The sequence below is a fragment of the Coregonus clupeaformis genome, chromosome 40 (genome assembly GCF_020615455.1).
Source record: "Coregonus clupeaformis isolate EN_2021a chromosome 40, ASM2061545v1, whole genome shotgun sequence".
Lineage (NCBI taxonomy): Eukaryota > Metazoa > Chordata > Actinopteri > Salmoniformes > Salmonidae > Coregonus > Coregonus clupeaformis.
Window position 1 is genome coordinate 13,212,202 of NC_059231.1, and position 13,895 is coordinate 13,226,096.

A 13,895-nucleotide genomic window follows, 5' to 3' on the forward strand; every position below is an offset into this window, starting at 1 on the left:
ATGGTCTATTTTCAGTCCCACCTGGTCCACCAAAGGACTTGCACCATGTAGATGTGGACAAGACGGGAGGTCTGGCTTGTGTGGAACTGCTCACCTGCAACGGAGGTAGCAACATCACAGGTTTCCTGGTTGAGTACTGCAAGAAGGAGAGAGGAGAGGGACGAATGGAACATCGTCAGCATCCCCTGAGAGCCACATCACTGGCCTTGAGGAAGCGAAAGACATACAGATTCGAGTATGAGAGCAGAGAATGCTATCGGACTGAGTAGACCAGACACCACTGTCCCGCTCGCAGAGAAGCTTGGTGAGATTTCATTATATATTTACTTAATGGTTGGTTTCGACAGAGATGAATCCTAGTTGTATACCAAAAAAAGCAAGTTAATAGAGACTTCTCCATTGAAAGTGCTTCTTAGTAAAGGACTAAAACTTAATCTGTGTCCAGAAACAGCTCCCTATATGTATTGGATTTGTAGACAACATAATTTCCATCATCAATCAAATTATAACAATTAACCTATATATTCTCTCTCTATCTTTTTCACAGTGGTCTAATTGTTGAAGTTGAGGCCAAGCTGATCGAAGGATATCAGGAAATGTGGAAGCACAATCAGACTCCCTGCTATCATGAGAGGTAATCCTGCGCCTACTGCCAAATGGTCATTGATGGAGCAGAAATTGTACCCAAAGGCGCAGTTAAGATTGAGAGTGACAACTATTCAACAGTTCTCAGCATCAATGAGTGTATGAGAACCAACAGTGGAACCTATATTCTCACAGTGTCCAACCCTGCAGGAACCAAGACTCTGGCTTTGAATGTGACTGTTTTGATGTGCCTGCTCCCATTGGACCCAGTCAATGTCCTTGAAGTTACTCCTGAGTAACATGCTTATTGACTCGGAGTCCTCCAAAGGATGATGGTGGGCCCTGTAACAGGTTACATTGTTGAGAGAGAGAGGCTAAGAAGGAAACCTGGGGAGTGTGTGAGCTCTGGTAACACAGCTACAAAAGCTTAAGATCAGCTCGTTTGCAGAGCGGTGTTGAATATGTTGTGCGTATCACACGAGAGAACAAAATGGGTATCGGTGGCGCTCCTCTTGAAAGTGCACCAACTGTGCCCAACACACGTTTGAACCCCCTGCCCATTCAGGCAAACCAAACACATGGGACATTGCGGAAGATGCCTCTCACTGTTGGGTGGACCATGCCATTGTTTGATGGAGGCAGTCAAATCACTGGATATATAGTTGAGCGTAGACATAAGGGCGGAAAATGGATCCCGTGTCAACACGACACCTTGTAAGGATCTCAGAATCAGAGTACTTGGCCCTTTGAGGGAAATGAGTATGAGGTTTAGAGTTTTCGCTGAAAACATTGCCGGTTTTCAGTGGACCTTCTGCCTATCAGACCCAGCAAAACCCTGTCGACAAATTAAAGCTCCTGGACCTCCAGTTAATCCCAGAATAAAGGACTACAGTAAGGAAAAATGCAGACCTAGGGTCTGATTAGCAACAAAGATGGAGGCAGTCCAATCATGGGTTTCACATTATTGAAATTCAGAAAGTTGGCGGAGAATTGGAGATCATCAACAAGGATGGTCACATTAAGCAGTGTGCTTACAGGGTTAAAGGCCTTGAAGAACACTAGAGTACAGGTTCCGCATTAGTGCTGTAAATATGATTGGAGTTGGAGCGCCTAGAGAATGCCCTGAATCGGTGGTTGCCAAAGACATCATGATACCTCCAGAGATCGAGATGGATGCCACAAGCCGGTGAGCGTTTGACTGTCCGTGTTGGACATAACGTCAACATCGTCGGTTATGTGAAAGCCAGACCCGATCCAGAGATTATCTGGAAAAAGGGGTGAGGACGTTTTTGAAACCGCCAAGACAACACTAACTCAAACTTGCCTGTTGTTCAACTGAGAATCAAAGAGGCAACCAGAGCTGACCACGGAAAGTATGTTTTGAAGGCTAACAACTACAGTGGTGAAGCCGAAGCAACAATAACTGTGAATGTGTTGGATAGACCTGGACACTGTCAGAATCTGAAGGCCACCTATGTGACCAAAGACTCCTGTATGGTGTCCTGGGAGAACCCTGTGGACAACGGAGGCTCTGAGATTACAAACTACATTGTTGAGTGCCGTGAACCCAGTGTGAGGCTTTGGTCAATGATCTCATCTGACTGCACTAACCGCATGGTTAAAGCGAAACTCATGGAGGGCCACGAGTATCTCTTCCGTGTTTGTGCTGCGAACAAATGTGGCCCTGGGCCCACAGTTGAGACAAAACAACCAACCCTTGCCATCAATCCCATTAACAAGCCTGGTGAGCCAGAGAACTTCCACGTAACCGACGTTGGTAAGAACTTTTGTCTTCTTGAAATGGAGGAGGCCAGACTATGATGGTGGAAGCCCCAACATTGGTTATGCTTTGGAGAGCAAAGAAGCGGGAGCGGCAGAATGGGGTGCCATTACACGAGGATCTGATTACATATACATTCTTCATGGCTGACAAGTGTGTGGAAAAACAAACCTATCAGTTCAGAGTGCAGACATGCAATGAAGGTGGAGAAAGTGACTGGGTGAAGACTGGTGATGTACTTGTTAAGGAGGAGATCCAGAAACCAGTGCTTGATATGAAGTTAGCTGGAGCCCTTGTGGTTAAAGCTGGAGAGTCTATCAGAATTGAGGCTGGACTCAGAGGAAAGCCTCAACCAGAGGTGAAATGGGTGAAGGACAAGGCCACAGGAGATAACCCCAGAGTTAGTATTGAAACGGGCACAGATTACTCTAAATTCCTTATGATCAAATCCAAACGTACAGACACCGGAAAATATGTTGTCACTGCCACAAACTCTGCTGGAACCTTCACTGGTTACGCAATTGTTAATGTCTTGGATGTCCCAGGGCCTGTGAGAGACGTGAAGGTGTCTGGAATCGGAGTAGACAAATGTGGAGTTGCATGGGATCTCCCAGAAGATGAAGGTGGATGTGAGGTTGATAGCTATATCATTGAGAAATGTGAGACAAGAAGAATGGTCTGGTCCACATACTCTGCTTCACTTGTCACCAACTATTGCAATGTCACCCGACTAGTAGAAGGAAATGAGTACATCTTCCGCATCAGAGCAGAAAACAAGATGGGGACAGGTCCTGCAGTGGAGAGCAAACCCATCACAGCTAGGACTCAGTTCAACAGACCTGGACCACCAGAATCACCAGAGATCACCAAGATCGGCAAGGAGGAGATGACAGTCGTATGGGCCCCACCAGAGAAAGATGGTGGAAAGTCTGTCACTGGTTATATCCTGGAAAGGGAAAAGAAAAGCGCGCTGTCAAAATGGGTGCCATGCACAAAGAGTACCATCTCTGAGAGACGCATGAAAGTCAGCAACTTAATTCCCAACCACGAGTATCAATTCCGTGTCAAGGCTGAAAATGAAGTTGGACTGGGAGAGCCAAGCAAACCATGCAGACCAGTAGCAGCCAAAGATCCAATTGGTACAGCATTTATCCATTTTTGTGACATTGTATTGCTATTATTATTGGTTATGAATTTTCTCTGTTGGCAGTACTAACATGCAGACATTTTGTTTTCCTTGATTCCAGAGGCTCCTGGTCCTCCAGGCAGTTTCAAGGTGATTGACAGCACCAAGACGTCCATTACTCTTGGGTGGGCCAAGCCTATCTATGATGGAGGTGCTCCTATCATTGGTTACATGGTTGAAATGAGAGACAAACCTGAACCTAAACCTGAAGTGGTTGAAGCTGAAGCTATTCCTGAAGCTAAACCTGCAGAGGAAGCTAAGCCTGAAGGTGAAGCCAAGCCTGAAGGTGAAGCTAAGCCTGAAGCAGCAGCAGCAGGAGAAGGAGAAGGTGAGGAAGAATATGAAGAGGCCGCTGAGGATGAAGCTGCTGAAGTTGCAGCTAAAGCTAAAGCTGAAGCTAAACGTAAGGAGAAAGAAGAGGGCTGGAAGAAGTGCAACACCGGTGCTGGTGTGCTGGTGCACACAGAATTCACCATTCCAAACTTGAATGAGAAGCAGATGTATGAATTCAGAGTCTCTGCACAGAACCAGGTCGGCTGGGGCCGTCCTGCTACACTCAAAGACGCTGTCAACCCCAAGGAGGTCCTCGGTAAGTGGATAATTCTTGATATAGGCCAAGACGAGAACACATCCAGTTGATATAGAACTGTAGCTTATAGCTAATATTTTATGATGATCTCTCAATATCTAATGTATGTTCTCCCCCTTCTCTTACCCACTTACAGAGGCACCAGAGATCGACTTGGATGCCAGTCTCAGGAAGGGCTTCACTGTCAGAGCAGGCTGCCCCATCAGACTCTTCGCTACTATCAGAGGAAGACCATCCCCCAAAGTCACCTGGAAGAAGCTCGGTGTAGATAATGTGGTCAGGAGAGGGCACGTGGATCAGATTGATACTATGTCCTTCCTTGTGATCCCTGAGAGCACTCGGGACGACTCCGGCAAATACTCTCTGACACTCTCCAACTCCGCTGGGGAGAAAGCTATATTTGTCCGTGTTAAAATATTGGGTAAGTCACTGAGGTCTATCCTTTCACTTTTTATGTCAGTCTGTGGAATGACAGATGACTATTCACTGTGAAAGACTTTAAACAATAAAAAATGTATGTAGATTTAATTCGCCACAATGTCAAATTAACGTTATTATTTTGATTACAGTATAATTGTTTGTACTCTTATATGGACTGTATCCAATACTGATGTTACATTTGTTGAACAGATACTCCTGGACCTGTCGGCGGATTTGAGGTCTGTGATGTGACAAGCACCGGTTGTCAGCTGTCTTGGCTCCCTCCAGATAATGATGGTGGCTGTCAAATCCAGAACTACATCATTGAGAAACGTGAACTCGACAAGAAGACTTGGTCAAATTGTATCAACGACTTGAAGAAAACAAGCTTCAAAGTCACCGGCCTCACACCTGGCTGTGACTACTACTTTAGAGTTATGGCAGTCAATAAATATGGCATTGGTGTTCCTAAAGACTCTCCAAAAGCCTACCTGACAGCTGATCCTATAAGTAAGTGCACTGTTAAAATATGTCTAATATTATAATTAAATAGTGGATAGTGTAAGTGGATTTTATTGTTTTGTGTTTTGATTCACATAAATCTCAAACATTTCTTAAAACAGGTGAACCTGATCCACCCAAGAAGATGGATGTCTTGGAAGTGACAAAGAACAGTGCCACTCTGGGATGGCTGAAACCTTTGAGGGATGGTGGAGCTAAGATCAATGGCTACATGGTTGATTACAAAGAGGACGGTGAACCTGAAGACAAATGGACACCATATTCCGTTGTTAAAGACTTAACCATTGTAGTCGTTGGACTTAAAGAGGGCACAAAGTACAAGTTCAGGGTTGCAGCAAGAAACGTGGCTGGAACCAGTCTGGCAAGAGAAGCTGAGGGAGTATTTGAGGTCAAGGAGCAGCTGAGTAAGTCGCAAATCTTAAAAAAAATTCCCAGAATTACCTTGTCTGGATTTAATTTGGTATTCAAAAAAGTGTTCCTGATGCACACCACTTTTTACATCCTCATTTTAAGAACATGTTTTCCTCTCTTTTTAGTGGCACCAAAGATCATCATGCCTGATATTGTCACAGTAAAGGCAGGAGAGAAAATGAGAGTTGATGCTATTGTGGCTGGAAAACCTGCACCATTCTGCAAATGGAGGCAAGGAGCTGAGGATCTGTTGACATCTGATCGTCTCATGGTGCAAAAGTCTCCAAACTGCATTGCGCTCATCATGAAAGACGTCTCGAGAAAGGACAGTGGTTACTACAGTCTTTCTGCTGAGAACAGCACCGCCAAAATCAGCCAAATTCTTAGAGTCGTAGTACAGGGTACGTTTTATTGAGGAAACTCAAAATAGTTGACTAATACACTGCCAGAATGCATAGCCTAAATGGATGTTGTTGGTATATGTCTTCATCTCACAGATAAGCCTGGGCCTCCTGACGCTCCCCTGGAGATCGTTGAGCTTGATATTGATGCCTGCACACTCCAGTGGAACCAACCCAGTGAGGACGGTGGAAGTAATATCACTAACTACGTCATTGAGAAGTGTGATGTGAGCAGAGGAGACTGGGTCATAGCTTCTGGATCATGCACCACAACCAGCTACAGAGTTGGCAAGCTTACCCCTGGAATGGAGTATGGCTTCCGAAACCGAGCAGAGAACAGATTTGGCATCTCAGAGCCAATCTATTCAGAGAAAATGATAGCTAGATATCCCTTCGGTGAGTTAAACAAGACAGGAGGTATAAGCATGGTCACCCCCACCCCCACCCCCCAAAAAAAGCCTATTGTACAATGAATTATGATTGTCTAAATAATCTAGGCCTCGATTCAATCAGATCCGCTTTAGCCAACATCCGCATAGCGGTTGTTTTGACGGTGTCAGAAGTGGAACTGTGTTAGAGCTGTCAAATCTTCAAGTGGCTCCTGGCATTATACCCAAAGTGGACATCGCCATTGGCTGCACAGAGTCAATCCCATGCAGCCTTGTTTACAAGTTTGAACACTGGAATGTGAAATGTAATCTACACCTCAATGATAGAAATCCTCATTTTTTGTAATTATTTCTATATAGCCTACACTTTCTCGTTCTGAACTTCTAACGCGAGTGGGGAGGGTGTGGCTTTGTGACAATGATCGCAAGAGCAGCTTCTCACCGATTCGACGGCTCCAACGCAGTTCCACCTCCGACATCGGCAAAACATCCGTTATGTGGGTGTCTACTGTCGCCGGTTAACGTTGATCTGATTGAATCTAGGCCATATTCTTGTGCACAATACATTTGTTTTACAAAAATGTATGTTAATCTTGCAAACTAACTCCATATTCTAATTCCAGATGTCCCAGGCGAGCCTAGAAATCTGTGCATCACGAAAGTCAAGAGTGAAGCAGTGTCTCTGTCCTACGAGACCCCATCAACTGACGGTGGCAGTCCTCTTACCGGATACTGCATTGAGCGCAAAGAGAGGAACAGCCTTCTCTGGGTAAGAGCAAATGAGTCCGTTGTCCGCGGACTTGAATACAACTGCACAGGCTTAATGGAAGGTCTGGAATATGCATTCAGAGTGTCTGCCCTCAACAAGGCCGGCCAGGGTAAACCAAGCAAACAGACTGACTGGGTCACAGCAAGAACACCCATTGGTAAGTAATTGAGCATGTGATGTATGGCTTACCGTGTCCCTCAATGGCTTTGAAATCTGTAATCTGTCAATTAAAACTGTTTTCATTTTCTTATTCTAGATCCACCTGGTAAACCTGAAGTAATGGATGTGACAAAGAGCACTGTTTCACTTGTTTGGACTCGTCCCCAAAATGATGGAGGTAGCAAGCTCATCGGATACTATGTGGAGTATATGAAGATTGGTCAAGAAGTAGAGAAATGGGTTCGCTGCAATGCCAACTGCCAGAACGTCAAGAGAGAAGACTATGTTGTAGCTGGCCTGGAGGAGGGAGCCCAGTATCGCTTCAGAGTTTTTGCCAAAACAGCGATCAACATCAGCTTGCCTTCTGAGATCTCAGATGCCATTCCAGTGTTTGCAGAGAATGGTAAGGCACTGCTCCTTCAGAACACTGACAAAACAAAGTGTTTTTTATTTAGTTAGTTTTATCCGTCTAATGACTAAATGCAATTTTAAAAATCCCAAAATGATTCAAAATAATTGTGGATGCATGGCCAACACAGACCTTTTACTTGATGTGATGTTCTCTTGTTTCTCCAGTTCCCCCCAGGGTCGAGCTGGGAGTGGACATGAAGAACATGATCATAGTGAAGGCTGGAGAAAATGTCTCCTTTGATGCAGTAGTGTTTGGAAAACCACTTCCCAAGGTTACATGGAAGAGAAATGGTGTTCCGTTGAAACTGGTTGAGGGGATGAAGATGACACAGAAGAGACACACACACATTCTGGAATTGTTCTCTGTTGCAAGGAAGGAGTCTGGAGAGTACACTATTCTAGCTGAAAATCCCAATGGCACTAAATATGCCAATATTAAGCTCAAGGTTCTAGGTATGCAAAATTACAATAACCGTTATACTGTATTTGTCTTTTTATTATTGTGCACAAATTCCAAACTGATGTTGTAGCTTCATGCTAATACATTTTATTTTTGTCTTTTATACACTCAAACTCTCTATAACGGCTTGAGATATGTTAGTGTATGTATATGAATGTGTTTGTGAGGGTCTGCAAGAGACTCCAGAATACAATATTCATATATTCAGAATCAACTGTCGATGTGTAAAATAATCTATGTGTTCTCCTTAGACAAACCTGGCCCACCTGCCGGAGTGAAGGTCACCAAGGTGTTTGCGGACCGTATTAAAATGAGGTGGGAGCCACCTGTTGCAGATGGAGGCTCTGAAATCACCAACTACATCATTGACAAACGTGAAACCAGCAGAGCGAACTGGGCTCTGGTCACCTCCAATATCAATGGTCAACTGACCGATTGCACAGTAGATAAACTCATGCAGGACCATGAATACCAGTTCAGGGTCAGTGCTGAGAACCAGTATGGTATTGGGGACCCAATACTCACCGACCCTGTCATGGTCAAGAATCCATATGGTAATATTTCAAGCTTGTACATGTTTGAATATACATTTGTGCAATGTTTAAGTGTTTTCTCAGTGTTCTCCTTCTCTCTCTTTCTCTCTCTCATTTGCAGATGTTCCTGGTCCTACTGAGCCACCAGTTATTACCAACATTACAGCCAATTCTATGACTGTCAGCTGGAAGGCGCCTGCTGATGATGGTAAAGCTACCATTCTGGGTTACATGGTTGAGAAACGTGAAGCGTCAGAGCTCAACTGGGTTAAAGTCAACCGTAAACCAGTGATTGACAGGAGCATAAAAGCTGCCCAGCTCTCAGAGGGTTCTGAGTATGAGTTCAGAGTGATTGCCATGAACAAAGCTGGATTTGGCAAACCAAGTGATGCATCCAATGCTGCCATTGCTGTTGATCCTGTGTGTAAGTATTACAACCACATTTGCTCATTTAAATCATTAAGGATTACATGTCCCCACACTTTTCGCTGACATTGTCTTATGTTCTTCCTTCTTCAGATCCACCTGCACCACCTGCTTTCCCTAAAGTCGTCGACTCAACACACAGCACCATTAGCTTGTCTTGGACCAAGCCTGCTTACGATGGTGGTTGTGAGATCTTCGGCTACCTTGTCGAAGTGCAAGAGAGCTGATGCAGAAGACTGGACGAAGTGCAATGTGCCCAAAAAGCTACAAGAAACCAAGTTCCTGGTTACTGGTCTCAATGATAAAACAGAATATGTGTTCCGTGTCTTTGCTGTGAACAAGATTGGATACAGCGAGCCAAGTGAAGTTCCTGGGAAACACGAGGCCAAAGATATCCTGAGTACGTCAACATTATCATAAAACTCTCAAGTCTATACAGAACAATTACTAATCTAAGTAACCCACACATTTGGAAATAAACATGTAATGCACTACTATCTATTCAACTAAAATACATCCATGTCTTGTCTAACTCTCTACTACTTTCTATTTTAACTTGTAGTTGCCGCTGATGCTGAGCTGGATGCAGACCTTCGCAAGGCGCTGGTCCTGAGAGCCGGAGTCACAATGAGACTCTATGTGCCACTGATAGGACGTCCCCCACCCAAAGTGGTGTGGACCAAGGTCAATGCCAACCTCAAAGAACGAGCAGGAGTCATGATCAAAACGACCGAATGTGATACCCTTATGTACATTGAGGATATCAACAGATATGATGCTGGCAAATATGTTTTGTCACTTGAAAACGAGAGTGGAAAGAAGTCTTACACTATCGTCGTGAAGGTCCTAGGTAGGCTTTGATTCTTGTCTTAAGATACTATTATTTTGAGAAACAACATTTGGTTTTATCTACTACATAATACCATTTCACGGTAAGGTTGTATTCGGGCGCATGTGATTTGATAAAGTAATATAACTAATAATTAATTTTTTCCATAGATACTCCTGGTCCACCACTGAATCTGATTGTGAAGGAAACATCTCTGAACCATGCATCCATCGGCTGGGATCCTCCTCTGATTGATGGAGGAAGCCCAGTGAAGAGTTACATTGTTGAGAAGCGTCTTGCAGAGAGAAAGGCATGGTCCTGTGTCATAGCCGAATGCCCCAAATCTACTTTCAGGATTCCTAACTTGGAAGCTGGACAGGCCTACTGTTTCAGAGTCTTGGCTGAAAATAACTATGGTATCGGAGAAGGTTGTGAGACTGCCGGAATTGTAAGAGCTTCAGGTATGTTTTGTTGTATGCGATCATGTGGTTTTTCTTACTATTAGATGTTAAATGTTGTTTTTTTGTTTGATTTGTAATAATCAAATGACCTTGTTAACTGATTTCAGAACTACCTGGAGTGGTTATGGATTTCAAGGCACTGTCGATCACTAAAGATTCCATTCATATTGGCTGGAAGAAGCCAATCAGTGATGGTGGAAGTCACATAAGTGCCTATCTTCTGGAGCTTCAGGAAGGTGAAGAGAAGTATAAGGAGCTAGTGAAAGGAAAGGTCATGTCACACATGATGGTTGAACTTGAAGAAGGAAAGGAGTACTCTTACAGAGTGAAAGCAATCAATGAGTCTGGAGAGGGTCCACCTTGGAGCTCACTGTGATCGCTAAAGATCAAATCGGTAAGTCCAGTAGTCCAGTGTTAATTAGCTAGGCTATCAAACCACTCAGAAAATACACTGGAGACTAAAAGCATTGCCATTTTAGATACATATATATATTGCTAATCTTCTACTTTTATTCAATTGTTTCTAATTGTTCTAGCATAAATGTGTTCTATTTTAGCATTTCATTTCTGCACTTATTATAATATTATCTGGTTCATAGATTAATAAGCATTGTGTTCCTAACTTGCAGTTGCACCTGACTGTGACCTGAGTGGCATCCCAGATCTCTGCTATGTTGCCAAGGAGGGAAGCACAGTCCGTATCAACGTACCTATTGTTGGTAAACCAGCTCCTTCAGCCATCTGGAAGAAGGGACATGTTTCTCTGGGAGACAGTGGAAGAATGTCAGTTGAATATACACCTACTTTGACAACTTTGCTCATCCGTGATTGCCAGAGAGGTGATGCGGAAAATTACACAATCCTGCTAAGAAACGCTGCAGGAGTCAAAGAAGCAAAGATCCAGATTAAGGTGGTTGGAAAACCAGGAATCCCAACAGGACCATTCAAGTTTGATGAAATCACTGCCGATGGAATCACTCTGGATTGGGGTCCACCAAAGGATGATGGTGGCACTGAAATATCCAACTACATTCTGGAGAAGCGGCAATCAACAGCCAACAAGTGGGCAACTGTGGCATCTGCTATCCAGAAGAATACCATGAGAGTTACCAGGCTCCATGATGGTACTGAATACATCTTCAGAGTGTTCGCAGAAAACAAATATGGAGTTGGAGAATGCCTCAAATCTGACCCAGTGGTGGCTCAGCATCCATTCAGTGAGTTCTCGTCATATATTGAAAATATAAAATAAAATGTTTGAAATAAAGAGTTATTAGAACTTCAGAAATCTGTATTCATCAATAGTTTGATGATTGATTGATAGATGTACTATATGGCAATAATTTCACTCAAAATTTCACTCAAAACATTCTTGTTTCACCAGATGTGCCTGATGCACCTGCACCACCAGAGATTGTGAGCATTCGCCATGAGTCGGCCATTTTGAATTGGACTGATCCTAAAGAAAATGGAGGCTCACCAATCACTGGTAATTATGCAAACAGTCTTTTTAGTAATCCATAGACTTTCCATGGACTGTAAGGAAAATGGACATGGACAATTTACTATTCCTGATTTGACTGTGGAAAGCATTTGCTGAATGGTAAATATGAAAAATATTATCTTTGCAGGCTATCATGTCGAATACAAAGAAAGGAACAGCTTGATGTGGAAGAGAGCCACTAAGACCCCTATTAGGGTAAAGGACTGCAGAGTGACTGGACTGATTGAAGGCCTGGAGTATGAATTCAGAGTCATGGCAATGAATGCGGCCGGTTTAGGAAGGCCAAGCAGGGCAACAGAACCAGTCATCGCCCTTGATCCAATTGGTAAGTTTTGTTTCATTGTCTTCCTCTTTCTGTCCTATTGATATCATATGAATTCCGTCAACATGTACACTAATCTTGATAACTTACTGGCTTTTTTGTTCCTCCACAGATCCTCCTGGTAAGCCTGATGTCATCAATGTAACCAGAAGCACTGTAACACTTATGTGGACTGCACCCAAGTACGATGGTGGACACAAACTGACTGGCTACCTGGTTGAGAAACTGGAATTGCCAGGAAAGACCTGGATGAAAGCAAATCATATCAATGTCCAAGGCCTTGCGTTTACCGTGCCAGACCTGACGGAAGGCAGCAGCATGGAATTCAGAATCAGAGCAAAGAATGCAGCTGGCGCAATCAGTGTTCCTTCAGAGCAAACTGATACCCTTATCTGCAAAGATGAGTATGGTAAGTTTTTTTGTTTCTTTCTACATCAAGACAAAGCCAATAGAATACATACTAAACTAGGACATGGACAGTAGCCTAATTTATCTTCCTCATTTGTTCACAGAACCACCAAGCATCACTATCGATCCAGACATGAAGGAAGGTGTCTCTGTCAGAGCTGGGGACACCATTGTGGTATCTGCTTCCAAGATCGTTGGCAAACCTCCACCTACAGCTGTGTGGTCCAAGGCAGGAAGAGAATTCAAGACCTCAGATATTGTCCAGATCACAAGCACTCCAACTACTTCAACGTTGTCTATTAAATATGCCAGCAGGAAGAACACTGGAGAGTACACAATTACAGCCAGTAATCCTTTCGGTATCAGAGAAGAACATGTTAAGGTCAAAGTTCTTGATATCCCTGGACCTCCAGGCCCCATTGAAGCTAGCAGTGTGTCAGCTGAGAAGTGCACATTGACATGGTTGCCACCAGAAGAGGATAGTGGCTGCGCAATCAAATCCTACACACTGGAGAAGAGAGAAACAAGCCGTCTTCTCTGGACCAAACTTGCTGAAAATATATTTGATTGCAGATTTGTTGCAAACAAGCTGATCAAGGGCAATGAGTACATCTTCCGTGTGTCTGCAGTGAACCAGTATGGCACTGGTGATGCGACACAATCCGGCCCAGTCAAAATGGTTGACAGCTTTGGTAAGTTGCATGAATATTCAGAATATTCTATTGACGGTACTGTAATTATCTCCACATCATTGTTCATGTATTCTGCTCCTCTTTTTCTCCAGGCCCCCCAGGCCCACCTGGAGTCCCAGAGATTGACAATGTCAGCAGGAACGCTGTCACCATTTTCTGGAAGAGGCCAGTTAAAGATGGTGGAAGTGATATTAGAGGTTATCAGGTTGAGAGGAAAGAGAGAAGAGGAATGAGATGGGTGAGAGCATCGAAGAAAACGGTCTCTGACCTACGTTGCAAAGTACAAGGACTGACGGAAGGTGTTCAATATGAATTCAGAGTAACTGCAGAGAACAAAGCTGGCTTTGGGGAACCCAGTGAGCCATCTGCCCATGTAATGACAAAGGATATTGTATGTAAGTAAACACAAAGGGTAATTTTCAAAACAAATAATTTATTCCAGGCTGTCATTGTAAATAAGAATGTGTTCTTAATTGACCTGCCTGGTAAATAATGAAGGTTAAGTAAAATAAAAAATAAAAAATATGAAGTGTATATATTTTATAACGGCTTATTGATGAAAGTTATTATGAAGTGAAACCCAATAGATCTATATAATAATACCAGGTGATATGTCTTGATATATGTATTCTTTTTCT

At 43.5% G+C, this 13,895-nt stretch overlaps 1 protein-coding gene across 1 annotated transcript in view; it reads left to right on the forward strand.

The window, feature by feature from the left end:
- The first annotated feature begins 656 nt into the window (after positions 1–656).
- Positions 657–13,895, forward strand: part of LOC123482901 (titin-like) — a 57,342-nt gene continuing 44,103 nt past the window's right edge. Inside the window, 34 exon segments of the mRNA XM_045212026.1 lie at positions 657–881; positions 884–1,112; positions 1,115–1,185; positions 1,187–1,279; positions 1,281–1,476; positions 1,479–1,543; positions 1,546–1,639; positions 1,642–1,772; positions 1,774–2,370; positions 2,372–2,467; positions 2,469–3,504; positions 3,613–4,140; positions 4,277–4,561; positions 4,771–5,070; positions 5,184–5,486; positions 5,619–5,894; positions 5,991–6,290; positions 6,907–7,209; positions 7,309–7,614; positions 7,788–8,075; positions 8,334–8,636; positions 8,737–9,039; positions 9,135–9,256; positions 9,258–9,441; positions 9,604–9,891; positions 10,041–10,331; positions 10,439–10,690; positions 10,693–10,725; positions 10,961–11,548; positions 11,716–11,820; positions 11,963–12,160; positions 12,270–12,566; positions 12,670–13,257; positions 13,350–13,652. Coding sequence (XP_045067961.1) covers positions 657–881; positions 884–1,112; positions 1,115–1,185; positions 1,187–1,279; positions 1,281–1,476; positions 1,479–1,543; positions 1,546–1,639; positions 1,642–1,772; positions 1,774–2,370; positions 2,372–2,467; positions 2,469–3,504; positions 3,613–4,140; positions 4,277–4,561; positions 4,771–5,070; positions 5,184–5,486; positions 5,619–5,894; positions 5,991–6,290; positions 6,907–7,209; positions 7,309–7,614; positions 7,788–8,075; positions 8,334–8,636; positions 8,737–9,039; positions 9,135–9,256; positions 9,258–9,441; positions 9,604–9,891; positions 10,041–10,331; positions 10,439–10,690; positions 10,693–10,725; positions 10,961–11,548; positions 11,716–11,820; positions 11,963–12,160; positions 12,270–12,566; positions 12,670–13,257; positions 13,350–13,652 — 9,577 coding nt within the window.